This window comes from Prunus avium, chromosome 3 (assembly GCF_965620075.1).
Source record: "Prunus avium chromosome 3, drPruAviu1.hap1.1, whole genome shotgun sequence".
NCBI classification, from domain to species: Eukaryota; Viridiplantae; Streptophyta; class Magnoliopsida; order Rosales; family Rosaceae; genus Prunus; species Prunus avium.
The window spans coordinates 32,547,198-32,567,406 of NC_142286.1; the positions used below are offsets into that span (position 1 = coordinate 32,547,198).

The 20,209-nt window shown below is 36.1% G+C and overlaps 2 protein-coding genes across 2 annotated transcripts; both read right to left on the minus strand.

Annotated features, from left to right (window-relative positions):
• Window positions 1–3,125: 3,125 nt before the first annotated feature.
• Window positions 3,126–5,696, minus strand: LOC110755615 (putative cinnamyl alcohol dehydrogenase 1). The gene is made up of 6 exons (XM_021956841.2): window positions 5,443–5,696; window positions 5,219–5,332; window positions 4,837–5,067; window positions 4,379–4,664; window positions 4,071–4,221; window positions 3,126–3,974 (listed from the first exon to the last, which is right to left on the minus strand). The coding sequence occupies exons 1-6, from the start codon at window positions 5,541–5,543 to the stop codon at window positions 3,778–3,780; spliced, it is 1,080 nt and encodes a 359-aa protein (XP_021812533.1). The 5' UTR covers window positions 5,544–5,696; the 3' UTR covers window positions 3,126–3,777.
• A 5,349-nt stretch (window positions 5,697–11,045) lies between these two features.
• Window positions 11,046–13,464, minus strand: LOC110755667 (putative cinnamyl alcohol dehydrogenase 1). The gene is made up of 6 exons (XM_021956904.2): window positions 13,379–13,464; window positions 13,145–13,258; window positions 12,812–13,042; window positions 12,020–12,305; window positions 11,779–11,929; window positions 11,046–11,554 (listed from the first exon to the last, which is right to left on the minus strand). The coding sequence occupies exons 1-6, from the start codon at window positions 13,462–13,464 to the stop codon at window positions 11,358–11,360; spliced, it is 1,065 nt and encodes a 354-aa protein (XP_021812596.1). The 3' UTR covers window positions 11,046–11,357.
• Between the last annotated feature and the right edge of the window lie 6,745 nt (window positions 13,465–20,209).

Here is a 20,209-nt window from a genome sequence, read left to right on the forward strand (position 1 = left end):
AATTTTCACAAACATGGACTTCTTTACGTTTCACTATGAGCATCACTCACTAGACCAAATTTCTACAAGGTCAATCTTTTTTTGTATACGGAACATTCAATTACAAACAAAAGCCTGTCGGACGTCCAAAAGAGGTCAAAAAAAAAAGAAGAATTTTTAGTTATTTTATCCTCTGAACTATGACACTAATCTAACTCAACTCCTGAATTTAGTTATTTTTCAGCTAATTTAGTTATAAAACTCATTATAAATAACTAATTTCACCCTTACCGTTAAATTTTTTGAATTTCATCTAATTTTCCGTTAAAATGTCACATATGGAGCACGTGAGTATATTTTTTTAATCTTTAAAATACAAATGAAACAAAATAAAAACAAAAACACAAGTACGCCTTTTTCGGATACTCTAATCTCTGTGTATGCAAGATCTATGCCATGGATTTCAATCTAAGAAATCTCTGACCCACAAATCCAAGACCTTTGGAAGAGAATCTAAGAAACCGACATGAATGAGATCAGGCCAGCAGATCTAATTAGATATCTTAGAACTTAGATCTGCAATCCTCTAGGCGACGCTAGCGGTGAACGCTATACCCACAAGCCCACCACCACCACAATCACTGGTTCTTCTTCTATCTCTTATCATTGGCGGAGCCAGTTAAAGCCCACAGGGTCACTTGACTCTTCTCAACATTTTAAAAACCCTAAATTTATGTATGTTATCCAAGTTGTTTTTATAGCTATACTTATCTTACTGTTGAGCCTTCTCGTAAATGTCAATTGTCTACAATGAACATGAATATAATCTATATTTGTTTTCATGTCTTCATATGTTATTTACATATGTGTGCCATGCATTCTATTTGATTTTCTCATTTTATCTAAGATCAACTTTTAATACTCTTTTTCTTTGTTTACTCTTTCATTATCTTTACATTGATAGAATTTGGGTTATGCTTACTTAAAATATTAAATTTGTCATATTGAAATTTATTTTCCTATAAAAGCTATATTTTCATTATAATGAATTCTTAAATATATTTTTCTATAAAAACTAAGTTTATTGTAATTATAAAGCTATTTAAAGTTAATCTTCCTTGATAGAATTCCTGGCTCCGTTACTACCCCTGACTATGAGCCACCGTCTCTCTCTTTCTCTCCATTTCTTTCTGTACCCAGACGCACCCAACCTTCACTTCTTTCATGGATTTTTTTTCTTCAGTTTTTACATTTTCTGAATTTTATACGTTATCTTGTAAAATAACAAATATGTCCTTACAATTAACGGCAATTTGAATGGAGTTTTAAACTTAACGATAAATCTTAAAATGTGCTATTTATATGAGTTTAAGTACTAAATTGGTTGAAAAAATAATTCATGAGGCAAAGTTCGATGAGGGTGATAATTATTTACCTTTTTTTCGGTCTGAAGAATTATTTACCTTCAAAACAATTATTTTTCACTATATAATTAAGCTGCAAATATATATTTTTTTATAGGCAAACCGTCCAGAAAACTAATGAACTATTATCTTAATTAATAGAGTTTAATTAGCAGGGAAGGAAAAGGTGGCACTAGATCAAGTACTGTAATGTGGTGATTGCACGTGCAAGCCATGTGGTCCCAGAAAGATGAGAGAATCATTACCCGTGGGCTGCAGGGTCTCTCCTCCTCAACCCGTGCGTGTGGTGGCAAAAGGCTACGTGAAAATATGATGGTCTTTATCTACAGGTGGCCAGGTGGGGTTGAACCACCAGAAGGGATAGGATTGGAATCAAATCAAAATAGCCAGTAGCAGTAGGTTATTTTGTTATATTCCTATTTGGATCGGTGTGCTGCATACTAAGTTATATTTGGTTTGATAAGATTTTAAATTGAGTGATACTTTGGGGTCCAAAACTTTGTAAAAAATAAAATAAAATTTGAAGCCAATTAAAAGAGTCACATTTATTTTATGTTGTATGAACCGTTGCTTGATAGGCTTAGAGTGTTAGTCAATTCGGTGCTTGTATTAAAAAAAAAATTATGTATTTTTTTTAAGATCCTAGTAGGGTCTGTTTGGTACACCTCCTTGGATTGGATTGGATAGGACTAGCTTAAATAACACTGGAAACCCATGTTTGGTAAAAGAGGGGACTAACTTAAATGAGACTAAATAGCACAACAGTGATCAAAACCCTTCACTCGCTGCTCTAATATAGCGAAGTCGAAAAGTGGTTCACAAAATAGCGAACTCGCTAAATAAAACAGGCGAGTCCGAACTACACCAATTTCTCCTTCTTCTTCATTTGGAACTAGATTTTCTGGATTTTTGTTTTCTGTAAACCGTATCATACCAAAAACCATACCCAATTAAACACCTATCACCACCCAACCCATTGCATAACCCAGAACCTTGGCGTCTCCACCTCCCCTGCACAACCACAACATCCCTTGCACAACTGATTTCCACAGAGCCAATAATTCTATTTGAAAAAATAAAAAACCAAAGAGTGACATATTTTGGGAAACAAAAATCAAGGGATGAAGAATTTGGATTCTTGAAAATAGAAGAAGATTAATGGTGGGTCTGTAACCTTTGGAAATGTTTCTTCCCCAATTAATAGGCTATTGCGTTTCCCTCTTTCATCGCCTCTTCCAACTGTGAGCAATCCAATAGGACCCCATCATCATCATAATCATCCCCATCTTGTTCGTTTTGTTAATGTGGGTAAGAATCTGATGGCCTTAATTAGGGGCAAAGTGGGGTGATAGGGAAGAAAAGAGGCATGGTTGTGTTTGTGGAAAGCATGGCCTAAGCTGTGTGGTTTGGGGAGGTAGGCAAATGGGTTTGAGGAGGATTGTAGGTGGTGAGGTGACGGGAAGAGGAAGAAGAGAAGATATTTGTGGTTCTCTAAAATATTTTATTAGTTTATAGTTAATTAATTATTTTAGCTTAAATTTTATTTATTAATTGTTTATATCAATTATGATGTTATTATCTAGTTTTTTTTTAAATAGAATTTTTATTATTGTTTAGAACATAAATTAACAAAAATACACTTGAAAAATGCTTATATATTATCATTCTAAAAAAGATATTAGAAAGCCTTTAAAAAAAAAATAGAATCCTTAATTAAATTTAAATGTTACAATATTTATTTTGTAGTCCGACATAACACCAAACATAGGTCTTCACTATTTTTACAATCCAGCTTCTTAGTCCGACGCAGCACCAAACGTAGGTCAGTACTTAATCCAGCTTAGTCCAATCCAAGCCCATCCAAGATAGTCCCAGGATTTAGTCCAGTCCATAACAATCCGCCGTACCAAACGACCCCGTAGTGTAGTATCATAACATGTTTATTTTAAAAAAAAGAGAAAGGAAAAAGCCCATGGGCTTCATATATATGCAAGTTGGATAGAACATCCCAAACTTGATAATTCCTTGACTGAAAACAAAATAAGATAATAAACCAATCTCAAACAATATCAAATTGCTGCACAAATAATGAAAAGCTCAAATGTAAGAAGGAATTGTGAGTGCTCAAAATTCCAAATCACATAGTAGTTTATTCATTTATTTCATTTAATCCTTCTAAGTTCATTCATTTATTTCATTTAATCCTTCTAAGTTCTAACCACTGACCACTCACATAATGCAGAAGATCAAAAAGCCCAAAATACAAAACCCTGTTACATGTTATTGCAAAATCTCAGTGTACAGCCTTCTCAAGCTTCTTCAATCTCTATATCAACTGATCAAGGCATTGGAAGAGAAATCTCACTTTTCCTTATCATTTCAGGGAGCTTTCGACATCTATCACGAAACGGTACTTCACATCTCTCTTTATCAGCCTCTCAAGAGCTTCATTTACGTACTGAATTGGAACTATTTCTATGTTTGGATATATCTTGTGAGCAGCACAGAAGTCTAGCATTTCCTGTGTCTGCTTCGTACCGCCCGTTCCGCTACCAGAAATCGACTTCATACCTGGAAAATCGTCAGTTGAATCCGGTTCATTGAACTGGCAAATTTTGTAGCCTAGGATGAATAAAAACTCTTGAGTATTGAAATTGCTAAACTTACCCAGGAGCAGGCTTAGAGGACTCAATTTGACTTCACTTGGAGCCCCAACCAAGACAAGAACACCAGCAGTCTTCAACAGGGACATGTATGGATCAAATGGATGATCACCAGATGCTGTGTCAATAATGAAGTCAAGTGACTTTGCCAGGGCCTGCATAAATGGTAAAATCAGGGAAACGTGTGGAGCTTTAGAAAAATGTGTCATGTACAACTTTGGATACAACAAACAAAATCTGTGCCATTGATTTTGTACTGAAGAAGTATCAATGGCGCAGATCAATGCTGGAACAAGCATTATGTATCTGTACCGTCATCTGCTCTAGGTCGGATGAGACCACGAAATTGTCTGCACCCAGCAGAGTTAGAGCTTCTTCTTTCTTCGATGTGCTCGTGCTGAAAACGGTCACATTTAGCCCAAAAGCCTTCCCAAATTTCACTGCCAAGTGACCAAGGCCACCAAGTCCAATCACCCCTAGAGATTTTCCGGGCTGGTTCATCTTGTGGCGAATCATCGGAGTGTAAACAGTGATGCCAGCACAAAGCAGAGGAGCTGCTGAGGCCAATGGATAGCCATCTGGTATCCGGAAGCAGTACCTATAAATTCAAGAACAAAATTTTACATCTTCCATCTGCTACAGAACTTGCAAAATTCTTTGAGCATCAAGCAACTAATTTTGTTCGAAAACAAAAACAACCAATTATGTAGTCATTTAGAAATCTGGACAGCAATTCTGCATGTTTCAAAAGGAAAGTGGAGAAAACTTGCCCTTGATGAGCAATAATGTAACTGGAAAACCCTCCCTGTGTAATTGTGCCATCCACATCAACATTGTTATAAGTAAAAACTGCGCCCTTTTCACAAAAAACTTCAAGGCCATCACCACAATAGTCACAGTTTCTGCATGAATTAACATAAGTTCCTATTCCAACATGGTCACCGACTTTGAAGCCATGAACATTGGAACCAACTTCTTGCACAATGCCAGCAATCTCATGTCTGTTACACAATCAATTGAGAACATTTTTTAGATTAATAACTGCTGGATGAGTTTAATTTTTGAGATTCGTTTAGCAGGTAGATTAAATCACATCCATTTAATGGTAATTATCGGGCCAAAAATGCCCTGGTAATAAATTACTATACATACCCGGGCACCATTGGATAATTTGCATTTCCATGCTTGTTCCTTGGAAAAAGCACATCAGCATAACAAATTCCGCAGTGTGTAATCTTTACGGAAACATCATCGTTTTGAAGAGACCTGAACAATTTGAATCCACTCAACCTAGCTAGTTCAACAACAAACTATCCAAGAACAATTTAGCTAGCCTAGCCACATGCAACCCAAGAATCATGAGCTCAATAGCATACCTTCGGCTAAACTTGTAAGGCGATAAAATTCCAGATTCATCTGTTGCAGCCCAACCCAAGCAGTCCCCATTTCCATTTGCACCAGTATTTTCAGAGCTCATGATTTTTAATTGTTCCAAATTAATATGTATGTCGCTAGGAAGAAGAAGGGCTACTTTACTTCAATGTGGGTGTGAGAGTTTTTGAAACAGAGTGGTAGTTTGAGGTACAAGAAAATGATCCAAGTTTTTGTGCTTTTTGGGTTTTTGGGTTTTAAGATAGACGCCCAAGCGTTGTGGACTATATAGACCAACGATGACGCAAGGGCATGCGTGATCATCACCTCTTACCCACGTACGCAGTGATGAGTTTCAACTTTCATGGGCTTACAAGTTATATGTGGGGTAAGAAGTTCTAGGATTTGTTTAATCTTCCCAGAGGGCTAGTACAATTTTTCTGCACAACGTGTGAAAGGGGTATGCTAGGGTGACCTTTTCTTTCTACCTTCTTTGTCTTTCTCTCCAATTTGCAATGTTGGACGATAAACGAAATCATTCATTTATGAGGTCGTTGGTCTTTGAAAAAGGAAAATCGATTAAATTGAAAATCGTTTAAGTCATTTGATTAATACTGTGATAATTCAATATTTAATCAAAACACTCAGTTCGTCTATTTAGTTGATAAAAATTAGATGAGTAAATAAATTTCAGTTTGGTTGAGTTTTTTAGAGAGAGAATTTTTAAATATGGTGACTTAGAAGATAGACAATTTTGATTACCAAATCATATTGCCGGAAGAGAACGAGACAAGAGAAGGTTCGGAAAATAGTAGGTGATGTGTCACTATCACCCATATGCATGAAAGTTCAACTTTTTCATGTCGTCAGCAAAACAGGAGGGAAATCAAGTGGGTGCTGTAGAACAAGATAAAGTAAAATAATAAATCAACCTCAACCTCAACCAATATACATATATAAATTATCTCACAAATGAAGGCTCAAAATAAGAATTAAATTGAACGCTGAAAGTCAACTCTTGATCAAGTCCATATCGTATGGAACTTTATTTAATATCATAACATCAACATACAACTCTAAATCACAAACACAAGGCTAGTACAATTTTTATGCATAATGTGTGCAAGGGGGAATGCTGGTGTTAATTTTTCCTTTGTTTCGCTCTTTCTAATACCTTCTTTATATTCATTTTCATCTGCAATGTTGGATGATAAGCGAAATCATTCATTTTCGAGGCCATTCTTCAAGGATTTATTTTATTTTATTTTATTTTATTTTAAAATCAACCAAATTAGAAATCGTTTAGTCATTCGATTAACAATCTTAAGGGCCTAGCAGATAGACTTTTTTCCCAATGAGAGAAGAGATGACTTCTTCACTTTCGGGTATCCATGAGGGGCTAGCTGTCGAAAACAAGGGAGCTTGGCACAGTCGCCTGAGAAACTACTTTCAGTCAAGGTCGTGGATCAGGAGAGAGGGAAGGATCGAACCATGGGAATGAATATACAGGGCTATCACCTTCTTTGGCCAGATCTTCCAACCTGTAATAAAAATTAAGTGAGTAAATGATTTTTGATATGGTCAATTTTTTATAGAGATAATTTTTAAATGGTCACTTAGAAGATAGACGATTTTAATGACCCAATAACATTATAAGATGAGAAAGAGGCTTGGAAAAGTAGCAAGTCAAGGTCACCCAAGTCAAATGGGTCTAGAACAATATAAAGTACAATAATAAACCAACCTCAACCAATATATTACATATACTTAGGGCACTTCCAGCAGTTAGCCCATTGTCATGGCAAGGGGGGACAAGGGCAGCTACTATTCACGTGAATAGTGGCTGTCCTTGTAAAAAGCTAAGTGTGTTTCCAGCAGTTGCCATGGCAAAGGGCAAATACTATTCATTTTTTTTGTTTTTTTTCACAAATTTGTTTACCTAAACAATTAATTTGGACAATATTTTCGGATAAAATTTTTCGGTTCGCACTTGTCAATACTTGAGTAAAAAGTGAATAATAGTAGAAGTAGAAGAAAATGTATGAGGATTTGGTGTTGAAAGTGAAGAGTTTTGGTAGGTATTTATAGAAAAAAATTACAGAATTTTTGGGTTTTTTTTTTTTTTAAATTTCAATTTTTTTCATTTTTTTATTGCACAAAAATTGGCTTCCGTTGGATTGGAGGAAAAATTCTGATCGTAGAGCCCAGAACGCGACACTTGGCAGAGAGCTGTTGGCAGCACTGTAGCATCACTGTAGTGGGGCACTGTAGCACGCTAACGTCATCCAGCCCGCAGGCTGTCTGTGAGAGTCCGTATTTAAAAATTTTAAAAGTATTTATTAAAGAGGAATAAACATTATTATATATAAGTAATTATCTTGGATATATATATATATATATATATATATATATATATATGTGTGTGTGTGTGTGTGTAATATTATTGTCTTAGAATGTGTTTTAAAACATTATAATTCTTGGTGTAGAGTTATTGATGTGGGTCATAGAGAGAAATATTTACTAATTGAAGGTGATAGTTTTCCTTTGCTTTGAGTTTGACGTGCAAGTCAATTGTGCAAGTCATCTTTTAAACTTGCAAGCTATTGGGATATTAATGAAAGATATAGTTGAGTCATTATTCTACTAGTACGTGTCTTCATAATATACGTTCTTATCTTGTAATGACTTGGAGTGGACAGAAAATTACTTGGGCACCAAGATTAAAACGTGCTGACTACTTAAGTGATGATAGAATGTTTATTCTAGTATAAATAGAAAGCTTACATTTACAAGTTGTTTACTACTACATATAGAGATAACATGTATACAATGTGATAGTTGTTAGAGAGGACTAAAGAGAGATGCAAGGAAAATATGTTATTGGAGGAGATAGAGAGCTTTACTTGTGGTTTACTAAATTGGATTTATGCTTTGAAATCGAGGTATGGATTTCTTTGGAGCCTTTAAGGGGATTGATTTAATTAAATTTCGTGAGCACTATATTATGCATGATATTATTATTTGATAGGCATAACTATATCATGTCATGGAAATTAGTTGGAGATGTTGGTTGGAGAAAATAATGACGGAAAAGAGGGTAATGGAAATAGTCTTTTGTGTAGTTGAGTCTAACTCTTGGCAGGTACCAGGTCTTAGGGATCTCACAGTGCACATGTTTTTATTGGGTGATTTGGGACTGGCGAAAGGGAGTTAGACAATATGACTAACAAAAGGGAAATTATGGGATGATTGAAATGGGTGTTAGTTCATATAAATGGGCATTCGGGACCAAGTGGTATAAGCATGGTATGGGACGTGCAGGTCTGCTTGTCCAGTTATATGAATTAACGGGATTAGATGAAGAGCATTCATGCATTATTATTATTAATGTGATATTTGGTTGTGTGATTGCATGTCACTTAATTTAGTTATATCAATTTACTATGGTAAGGTCTCATGTCCCTACTGAGCTGTGGTTGCTCATCCCTCACCCTGTTTAATTTTTCAGATGAACTAGAGGGCAAGTCAAGGACTAAACCAACTTAGGCTGAATTAGATGAGAGTGATAGAGTTTTATTTATTAATTGTAAAGTTGTAAGATTTTGGAGTTATTTTTATAAGAAAAGTTTATTTTATGTTTCGGCTTCTTTTTATTTTATTTTACTTTTTATTTTCTCACGCATTGGGCCCGGGGTTTCCGCCTACCCCCGGGTCCGGGGCGTGACAGAATGGTATCAGAGCTCTAGGAATTAGATACCCTTGGGAACACTGTGGTTTAAACATTTGTGTTAGATAAACTTGAATTCATGAGTGACAAAGATTTTTAGGAGTAGATTGTCTTGGGTAAGATACTATAAATTTCGAGGAGAAATTTTTTTTAAGGAGGGTAGATTGTGAGAGTCCATATTTAAAAATTTTAAAAGTATTTATTAAAGAGGAATAAACATTATTATATATAAGTAATTATCTTGGATATATATATATATATATTGTTTTACGTTTATAGTAATTATAAGCATTTTATTTTATTAATTATTTTTATCTTTTTATATGTTGAATTGAATAAGAGGCTTTGTTTTAATATATATATATATATGTGTGTGTGTAATATTATTGTCTTAGAATGTGTTTTAAAACATTATAATTCTTGGTGTAGAGTTATTGATGTGGGTCATAGAGAGAAATATTTACTAATTGAAGGTGATAGTTTTCCTTTGCTTTGAGTTTGACGTGCAAGTCAATTGTGCAAGTCATCTTTTAAACTTGCAAGATATTGGGATATTAATGAAAGATATAGTTGAGTCATTATTCTGCTAGTACGTGTCTTCATAATATACATTCTTATCTTGTAATGACTTGGAGTGGATGGAAAATTACTTGGGCACCAAGATTAAAACGTGATGACTACTTAAGTGATGATAGAATGTTTATTCTAGTGTAAATAGAAAGCTTACATTTACAAGTTATTTACTACTACATATAGAGATAACATGTATACAGTGTGATAGTTGTTAGAGAGGACTAAAGAGAGATGCAAGGAAAATATGTTATTGGAGGAGATAGAGAGCTTTGCTTGTGGTTTACTAAATTGGATTTATGCTTTGAAATCGAGGTAGGGATTTCTTGGGAGCCTTTAAGGGGATTGATTTAATTAAATTTCGTGAGCACTATATTATGCATGATATTATTATTTGATAGGAATAACTATATCATGTCATGGAAATTAGTTGGAGATGTTGGTTGGAGAAAATAATGACGGAAAAGAGGGTAATGGAAATAGTCTTTTGTATAGTTGAGTCTAACTCTTGGCAGGTACCAGGTCTTAGGGATCCCACAGTGCACATGTTTTTATTGGGTGATTTGGGACTTGCGAAAGGGAGTTAGACAAGATGACTAACAAAAGGGGAATTATGGGATGATTGAAATGGGAGTTAGTTCATATAAATGGGCATTCGGGACCAAGTGGTATAAGCATGGTATGGGACGTGCAGGTCTGCTTGTCCAGTTATATGAATTAACGGGATTAGATGAAGAGCATTCATGCATTATTATTATTAATGTGATATTTGGTTGTGTGATTGCATGTCACTTAATTTAGTTATATCAATCTACTGTGGTAAGGTCTCATGTCCCTACTGAGCTGTGGTTGCTCATCCCTCATCCTGTTTAATTTTTCAGATGAACTAGAGGGCAAGTCAAGGACTAAACCAACTGAGGCTGAATTAGATGAGAGTGATAGAGTTTTATTTATTAATTGTAAAGTTGTAAGATTTTGGAGCTATTTTTATAAGAAAAGTTTATTTTATGTTTCGGCTTCTTTTTTTTTTTATTTTACTTTTTATTTTCTCACGCATCGGGTGTGGGATTTCCTTCTACCCCCGGGTTCGGGGCGTGACACTGTCGCTCGGGCCCCCTCCCCCTTCGGGCAGCCCAGGCTCGTGGACCCCATCACTTGCCCGGGCCAGCCTTCCTTGCTGGAACTTCGTTTTGGTCTCTTGGCCCCGCCCCCCCCCAACCCGAGCCTAGGGGGCTGCTGGAAGTGGCCTTATATCTCTTGATCAAGTCCAAATCACATGGAACTTTATTTAATAATATCATAGCATCAAGATACAATACAAACTCATTCTTATTTTTATTTTTATTTTTTGGTTTAGTGCATTAATAAACCCAACAAGGGCAAGAAATACACAACTAGAACAGCAAGAGAAACAAATACAAAAGGAGGAGAATCCACTAGAACCAAGCTCCGACCTAGCTATCATAGCCTGTGTCCCGATACAAAAGTGACACAAAAAGTAAAAACCGAGCACACATTTATCTCTGTTTAATCCTTCTAAGTTCTAACAACAAACACAAAGCAGAAGTCCAAGGCCAAACACTTTCACATTGGTTTTCTTTGACTCGGCAACAATTTTGCTTGTCATTTGAGGGAGATTTCAATGTCTACCACAAACCGGTATTTCACACCCTTCTTTATGAGCCTCTCAATTGCTTCATTCACGTACTGAATTGGGATTATTTCAATGTTGGGATATATTTTGTGAGCAGCACAGAAGTCTAGCATTTCTTGCATCTCTTTTGTACCGCCTACTACGCTACCAGAAATCGATTTCATACCTGAAAAGTTTAAAGCTCAATGGATCATTAATTTTCTAAAAGAGTTGGATGAACTCTGGGGCTAAGCTAGATTTGTAAGTATATATCATCAAATGTATAAGTACTCAAAAGTTACATGGCTAAATATTTCTACTTAGTTAGGTTTAATTTGTTTTAGAGGGACCATTAACTTAAGTTACAAAATTAAAAAATTAAAACTCTGAGCAATGAAATTGGTAAATTACCCAGAATGAGGCTTCGAGGTTTCAATTTGACTTCATTTGGAGCCCCCACCATGACCAAAACGCCAGCAGTCTTCAGCAGTGACAAGTACAAATCAAATGAGTGATCAGCAGAGACTGTGTCAATGATGAAGTCGAGTGACTTAGCCAGGGCCTGCATAAATTCAGGTAATTAATAACAAAAATTACAGCAGTCAATATATATTTATAATTTCCTGGAATTTTTTTTATTTATAATTTCTACCGTCATCTGTTCTTGGTCTGATGAGACCACAAACTTGTCTGCACCAAGCAGAGTTAGAGATTCCTCTTTCTTTGATATGCTTGTACTGAAAACGTTCACGTTTAGTCCCAAAGCCTTCCCAAATTTCACTGCCATATGACCAAGGCCACCAAGTCCTATCACACCCAGGGATTTACCGGGCTGGTTCATCTTGTGGCGCATCATCGGAGAGTAAACAGTAATGCCAGCACAAAGCAAAGGTGCTGCAGAGGCCAATGGATAGGCATCTGGTATCCTGAAGCAGTACCTATAAATTCAACAACAAACAAAACTTAAGATTATGGGGACGTTTGGAATGGATTCCATAGGAAACATTTTTGCTCACAACCACTTTTGCTAGAGGAACACTTGAAGAAAACATTTTTAGTCATTTCAGAAGTCATCCCATACATGCTTATTTCATAAAAAAATTGAAATGAAAACTTGCCTATTTCCTTGAGCAATTAGGTCATTGTACTAACAAATTCCGAGTTTTTCTATTTCTAAATGGCACATTTACATGTATTTCATTTAATTAACCATTACAACAATCTAATTATTAGAGTCGGTGCCACAACTAGCCTAATCTTAACAGTTACGCTTTCACTAAGATTATGCTAGTTGATGTGACACCAAGTCTGAAGAATAAGGTTAGATTAAATATACCATTTGTAAAGACAGAAGCTCGAGATCGAAAGCAAAAAAACAAGCGAATTTTAGTTTTGCAAGCAGGCGGAGATAATCTAAGTTAAAAATGGATCACTAATTAATTACCTTTGATGGACAACAATGTAAGTGGAAAACCCTCCTTGTGTAATAGTACCATCAAAATCAGGACGGTTATAAGTGTAAACTACTCCCTTCTCACAATAAACTTCCAGGCGCCCGTTACAGTAATCACACTCTCTGCATGAATTCACATAGGTTCCCACTCCAACATGATCACCAACTTTGAAGCCGCTCACATTGGAACCAACCTCTTGCACGATTCCAGCAATCTCATGTCTTTATATTTGTATACGTACGAATATCAATAAGAAAAAAATGAATTAAGAATTAATCCTATCATTATAAAATCATTAATTAATAATTAATTAATTAACATACCCAGGCACTAAAGGGTAGGTGGCATCTCCATGTTTGTTCCTCGGAAAAACCACTTCAGCATAGCAAACTCCAGAGTGTGTAATCTTTACGGAAACATCATCACTCTGAACAGCCCTGCATATTAATTAACAAATTAATCCATTCAGCAGCAACGCATGAGCGTTGTAAAGATGTCCCTCAAATAAAGTTATTTATAAAGAGATCTCTCTCGATTGAAACTCCCTCTATATATACCATCGGGTAAATTTGTAAGGCGATAGAACCCCAGAAGCGTCTCTTGCAGCCCATCCCAGACAATCAGTTGCATTTTCTGAGCTCATTGTTATCCATTATCTGATTTTTCTTTTAATTTTAATTTTTTTAATATGAAAAAGTGTGAATTTACCATATTAGCCTCATTTAATTAATAATTTCGATTCCTAATGTTCGCATTAACCAAGTGCATTTTCTAGTATTTTGAATGTTTTACTATTCTTTGCCTTTTGCTTTATATATATAGATAAATAGTATAGCCCCGGCTGTACTATATTTAAGTTTCATATTTGCAATTCTGTCTGAAGGTACTCTATCTTTCAGAGGAGGGATGATCTCCATATTTGACATGCCAACATTTAAGGTAAACCCAACACAAATAGTATTCTTGAAATTTTCTATTCCCAACCAAAACTTCCCAAATCTTGTTTGTAAATATGTTTTGGTTCTGTTTGCAAATTTCTCATGATCTAACTCATTGTACTCATAAAAATCTGTTGCGTAAAAATGCAGACGATGAAGAAAGTCATGCCACCGCCACCGCCGCTTGCGGCAACGTGTCTTGCTTTTCACTCCCGAGATGATGGTATAGTTGCTATTGGCATGGACAATTCCACCGTTGTAATATACAATCTCCACTCAGACGAGATAGTTTGTTTGTTCTTGTAAAAAACACATCATGCTCAATGTTGTGATGAAGCAAACCCGAAAAGTTTGTCATTGCCTTGATTTATATATTTTGCAGTTTCCAAGGAAGCTTGAGGGTCACTCCAAAAGAGTGATTAGCCTTGCCTTCTCGAACACTCTGAATGTACTAGTTTCTTTTGGTGCTGATGCATATTGGAAACTACAATATTACTTTCAGACATGGCTTCCACTCTAATGTGACTTCTGTTATTTAACGACCTCGTTTTGGCCCTGCATATTTTTGTGTGGGAAAAATAGAGAAGCACATGCACCAACTGGAGATTGAGACTGCTCTAGGAGTGTATTCAAATGACTTTGGTTCATCCAAAGTAGTTCGTATAGATGGGTCTCAAGTGCAGTCAAATGACTCGAGTGCCCCGAGCGTAAGCTCCTACTGTTGTCACTCATGCGGTACAAGCATTGCATTGGCATCAGACCGTATTTGGACCTCTTTGATCGACTGACACCACGGCTTATTTCAAAAAGTGTAAGCTTCAGAAAACTATTTGATCAATTCACTGTTTTACGCTTTCTTAAGTTTTTTAGTTTTTCAATCTCCATGCAGGCTTACTTTGGAAGTGAAGAGTCAACCTGCATATCCTGATGATGCTATTTTAGTGGCACTGGAGGCCAAATGTGTAGTTTGCAAACTGTGTCTGGGATACAAGATTGAAAAACTGTGGGATCGTAGCATTATATTACCAAAGGAGGGCTAGTTTTTCCTTGACATGCAGAAGCTGGATGCCTTCATGCCACATGGAGTCTGGTAATTGTCTTTAATTTCTAGATTGTTTTATTCTAAATCACCTCGTTTTTCGTTTATGTGAAGTCATTTTTAAATTAAATTATTACATTGTAGAGTGTTTGAGAAGTAAATGCCCTCCTTTTTAAAAAGAAATAAAAATTGTGGATGACCGCTCTAGATCTCTCTTATAAGACCAATTTGTTCAGATCAGTCCAAACTTGTTAGTACTGATTATACTGTTTAAAGGTCCGCATCAATCAACTTCTTTGCGTTTTTGATAAGAGTGCTGCTATTTCCACCCCCTTGTCTTATTTCCCCACCCATCTTATCTTCAAAAAATTTAAGACAAATTTACTCCTTTGTAAAATGACTTTTAAGGACTTAAAAAAAATATTTAATATTTAATATTTGACATTGAAATGATTTCTCCCATAAATCCATCTCTTTCTTTCTCTCTTCGAATGAACCCATCCCTAACAGCCCTCATCCTCTTCCCCAAACATCCCATCTCTATATGTTTTTGTTAACAAAGGGAGAAACTCACGAATAGGTGGAATAGTATTTTCAGCTAGCTCACGAGCTGAGACCTCAAAGAAGATAGGGACGAAACCAGCAAACTCAAGGCCAAGCAGAAGAAAAGTTTCGCCTATACGCCTCGCATAGCACTACTAAAAACGTCTCGCCTATACGCCTCGCCTTTGAAAACATTGATCTATATAATTGAAGTTGGTTTCTACAATTTCAGATCTTGTATCTTCCGTAGGTTCTGAGGCTCTTCTTTCACAGGTTTCAGGGTTACAAGGTTTTGAAGATGATGAACAACCTTCAGAAAATGATTTACATCAATGATCTTATATGTTGTCCAGCAGAAATGACCAGCAAATCATCTGAGTATCTATCAGCATCTCTGACCGCAAGATCCTCTGCGATAACATCATTGCCAAATCCATCCATAACATTATAAGAAGATGCATGAATGCATATATGTAAGCGTCGTAGAAAGAACTCACCAATAAATTGAATTAATCGACGACTTATATAACTAGCCAGTGTCAATAGACGGGTGAAAATGTCATCCATTGATGAGTAGAATCCCAGACTATCAAAAAGAAGACTTGTGTTCCACACAGTATCATATTAGATCTTTAAGCACAAGGACTGAATCAAACTGACAAAACTAAAGATGCCAAATTGAAACTTCAAACCCCCATAACCTTATTCCTTATGTGGGCTAACATAAAAAAGAAATTAAAAAAATCGATAAGCTAATTATAATTTATTCGCTAATCTTGATCAAGAATAAGAAAGTTACAATAGAGAAGAGATACAACAAACATACAGAAAAAGTAGAGATAATTTGCAACAATGCACAATCGTAAAGTTGAAAAGTACTCACTGCGAGAGGCATTTCAGATATTTCATTTTCAATATAGACATCGCCCATTAATTCTTCGAATCCTAAATTATGCAACAGAACTATTAAGGTGATACAACAAGACAACTTAACAGGACGAAACTTCGACACAATCAGTATATAACAATAAGAACCCAGATGAGTAAATCAATCATATGATGAGAAAAACACAACAAATCAACCCCATTCTTTCAACATACTGAACTTAAGGAACTCATCATCAAAACAAAATGTAATAAAGATATCAGATAGCAACTTACAGTCAAAGAAGGACAATCTGCAGAATCCAGAAACAGCCTGTGGCTCAGCAGAAGCAAAGCCAATTTAATTTACAGCGGGAAGAAGAGAAGGAACAAAAATCTGCAGACCCTATTTCCAAGGAAGTTTAAACTTGCTAAACATGAGCTGCCATAATTTTGAATCCCATCAATAAACATAGAAGAAAATGAAGTGAAAGAATAGATCAAAAGAAAGTGGCTGCAGAAATGTGTCTGCGATGACACAATATTGCTGGGTCAAAAGGTGGTGCATCTGATACAGTTCTTGCTCGAAATATCGGCTTCAATGAAGAAAATAGCACATGTACCTGGAAAAAATGCGACAGACCCACCCTGGCACCCAGACCCACCTAGAGCTGCCTAGCGCCACCTAGCGCCGCCTAGCGCCACCTAGCGCCACCTAGCGCCGCCTAGACCCGCCTAGCGCAGCCCAGACCCTCCTAGCGCCGCCCTTACCCGCCCAGGCCGCCCTGGCCCATTTTTTAAACCTCTCCCGACGACTCTTCGTCCGCACAGCTATTCCTATCCCATGTGGGATTCCTCTTGGTTTTCTTATCATACTTGGTATAGGACTATATCTGTAATACTGTATAAATCAATACAATAAGCCCTCATGATGATTGAGGCTTTACCCTATACGTTCCAATTCTTTCAGCCAGGAACGTAACGGCAAAATTGAAAAATCGGCCGCCTAGGCGGGCTAGGCGGTTCCCTTTTTTTTAAACAAAATAAAATAAATTGTATAGCCGCGCGGCTATACTATATTTAAGTTTCATAATAGCAATAAACCCGCCAGGGAAAAAAAATCTGGAAAAAAAAAACGCCGTTCAAGTTTTCGAAAAATGGGCGGGCTAGGCGGTTCCTTTTTTTATATTTTATAATAAATACGGCTATACTATATTTAAGTTTCATATTTGCAATTCTGTCTGAAGGTACTCTATCTGTCAGAGGAGGGATGATCTCCATTTTTGACATGAAAACATTGAAGGTAAACCCAACACAAATAGTATTCTTGAAATTTTCTATTCCCAGCCAAAACTTCCAAAATCTTGTTTGTCAATATGCTTTGGTTATGTTTGCAAATCTCATCGTTCTCATAAAAATCTGTTGCGTAAAAACGCAGACGATGAAGAAAGTCATGCCACCACCACCGCCGCTTGCGACAACATGTCTTGCTTTTCACTCCCGAGATGATGGTATAGTTGCTATTGGCATGGACAATTCCACCATTGTAATATACAATCTCCACTCAGACGAGGTAGTTTGTTTGTTCTTGTAAAAAAACAAATCATGCTCGATGTTGTGATGAAGCAAACCCGAAAAGTGTGTCATTGCCTTGATTTCTATATTTTGCAGTTTCCTAGGAAGCTTGAGGGTCACTCCAAAAGAGTCACTAGCTTGCCTTCTCGAACACTCTGAATGTACTAGTTTCTTCTAGTGCTGATGCATATTGGAAACTACAATATTACTTTCAGACATGGCTTCTACTCTAATGTGACTTCTGTTATTTAACGACCTCGTTTTGGCCCTGCAAATTTTTGTGTGGGAAAAACAGAGATGCAAATTGTTGCAGATTCTAGATGGGAAGGAGTTGAGATCATTGTCAGATACTTACATCCAAATTCACTAGAATGAGCTGCACCTCCTTGCCATAAACAAGACTCACCTTGCAGTATATGAAGTGAAAGAACTAGCATATGTTTAGGGGGAAGGAAGGCTACCCCATCCCAAGGTTAGGGCATACCAAGGCCTCTTTGAGGAACCATTTGGCTTTTTAATTCTTCACTTCGAAATTAAAAACAAAAGGCACCCAAAAAGGGATCAGGCCACTCAATGATTCACCATGATTTTAGCCCGCATATTTTACAATTGATTTCAAGAAAGATAAGGTTCTTTTTGAAAATTCTGCAAGCTAAGTATTCTTCAAGTGGTCACACTATCTCTAGGAGGTTTTCCCTTAGGAATGACCGTCCGGTAGTTGCGACATCACAAATGTAAAACAGAGATGAGAGGCCTGCCACCTTTTTGGCTTTGACCTGCAATCATCTCCTGATTCGCTTTTATATGTGTTGTTGCATAAGGAACCTGTTGTGTCGAACTTTTCACATGGGCACTCTACCATCCTCGCCAAAACAAAACTGAGCATGGCACATCATTGTGCTATGGTGTTTTTGTATTCCTTGCAAATTCTCCTTTGCATATAGAAAATGAACCATCAACGTAACTAACAGAGGGGATAAAAGATCAAGAGTCCTAAAAATTCCGAGAAACGGATCTCCTTGTAGAAAGGTCCTACTGCTGAAGCAGCAAAATGCATACATCATGTGATTAACTTGCATATTAGATGTAAATATCAAATGCAAAGCAAGGCAAAAAGTAAATGAAATCAGCAAAAGACAATATCCATGGATGCATCTAACAAAACATTAGCTTATTTGTTTTGGTTGTCAAATGGCTACAGCATTCCTAAGTTATTACATACATTTGGCTCTTTACAGATTAGGTCAGTATTAAAATTCCATTATTGATTTCGGTTCATCATCATATCACATTAATCCCACCAGTTTTAACTCAAAGTTTATTCTCAAGTCTCCATTAAGGTTGCACCAAATTTCAGTTTGTATATTTCTTTATCCAAAAGGATCCCAAAATTTGCCTCAAATATTTGATATGTAGACAAGTTCGTATAATTCCAAATGTATATACTTGTATAAAATACCTATGTAATTTGAATATGAACTGTATGCCATACGACCAATTGCATTGAAGAGCCAATCAAAGGATTTAGCAGAAATAACTAGATTCAAAATTAAATCTTGCTAAACCTCAAACAGTATTTCTTTGGTCTATAGGATTAACTTCTTGTACCGGCATTAGTAAAGCAGGGCAATTTCTACTCTTATCAAACTCATGAGATCAGAAGTCACATAAACTGACTACCAACACCTCAACTACAGAGGGACCTATATTCAATTAAGAAAAACCTATATTGCCAAAAGACAAAATTATGAATAAAGATGCTTAATATTTTATTAACACAGGAAAGAATCATAATTTCTATATGAATAACTAACACTGCATTCTATAATGCATTAAGTTACCAAACATACATGCCAGCTAAAAAACAGGAGAAAAAAAAAAGGTAAATCTTGATGCTTGTTAGATTTCTCCTCTCTTTCCTTTAGAAATTGAAATTGGAGCGATATTGATTGAATGCAGGCAACTCCCAAGGTTCACCCTAATTTATGGAAACCAAGGAGTGGCTTAGAGCTGATGAACAATGACCTTCCCAGCACCAACCCTGAAGAAGAGGCTATGTCCTGCTTTGATTTGTCTAAGAATGATTCATATCTCATATCACCAAGATGATCTCCATTTTTGAGTATGTGCAGAGATGCCAGACCCACCAGGAAAAAAGAAATCTTAAAAAAAAAAACGCCATTCAGGTTTTCAAAAAATCAGCTGCCTAGGCGGGTTCTTTTTATTTTATTTTATTTTATTTTATTTTATAAATAAATGGTATAACCGGGCAGCTGTATTCATTTTTAATTAATTATATTATTTTTAGGGTGTAGCTGCCGGCTATACTTATTAAATTTACTATTCAAATAGTATAGCCGGTCGTCTATACTCTTTTAATATATTATTTACACCCTAATTTATGGAAACCAAGGAGTGGCTTAGAGCTG

Coding starts and splice junctions, on each gene's coding strand:
- LOC110755615 (XM_021956841.2), bottom strand. CDS start 5,543: ATGAGCTCTGAAAATACTGGTGCAAATGGAAATGGGGACTGCTTGGGT. Junction 5,333..5,442: donor CCTTACAAGTTTAGCCGAAG/GTATGCTATTGA, acceptor CAAATTGTTCAG/GTCTCTTCAAAACGATGATG. Junction 4,665..4,836: donor TACATTATTGCTCATCAAGG/GCAAGTTTTCTC, acceptor TTGAATTTATAG/GTACTGCTTCCGGATACCAG.
- LOC110755667 (XM_021956904.2), bottom strand. CDS start 13,464: ATGAGCTCAGAAAATGCAACTGATTGTCTGGGATGGGCTGCAAGAGAC. Junction 11,930..12,019: donor CAGACCAAGAACAGATGACG/GTAGAAATTATA, acceptor GAATTTATGCAG/GCCCTGGCTAAGTCACTCGA. Junction 11,555..11,778: donor ACCTCGAAGCCTCATTCTGG/GTAATTTACCAA, acceptor TAAACTTTTCAG/GTATGAAATCGATTTCTGGT.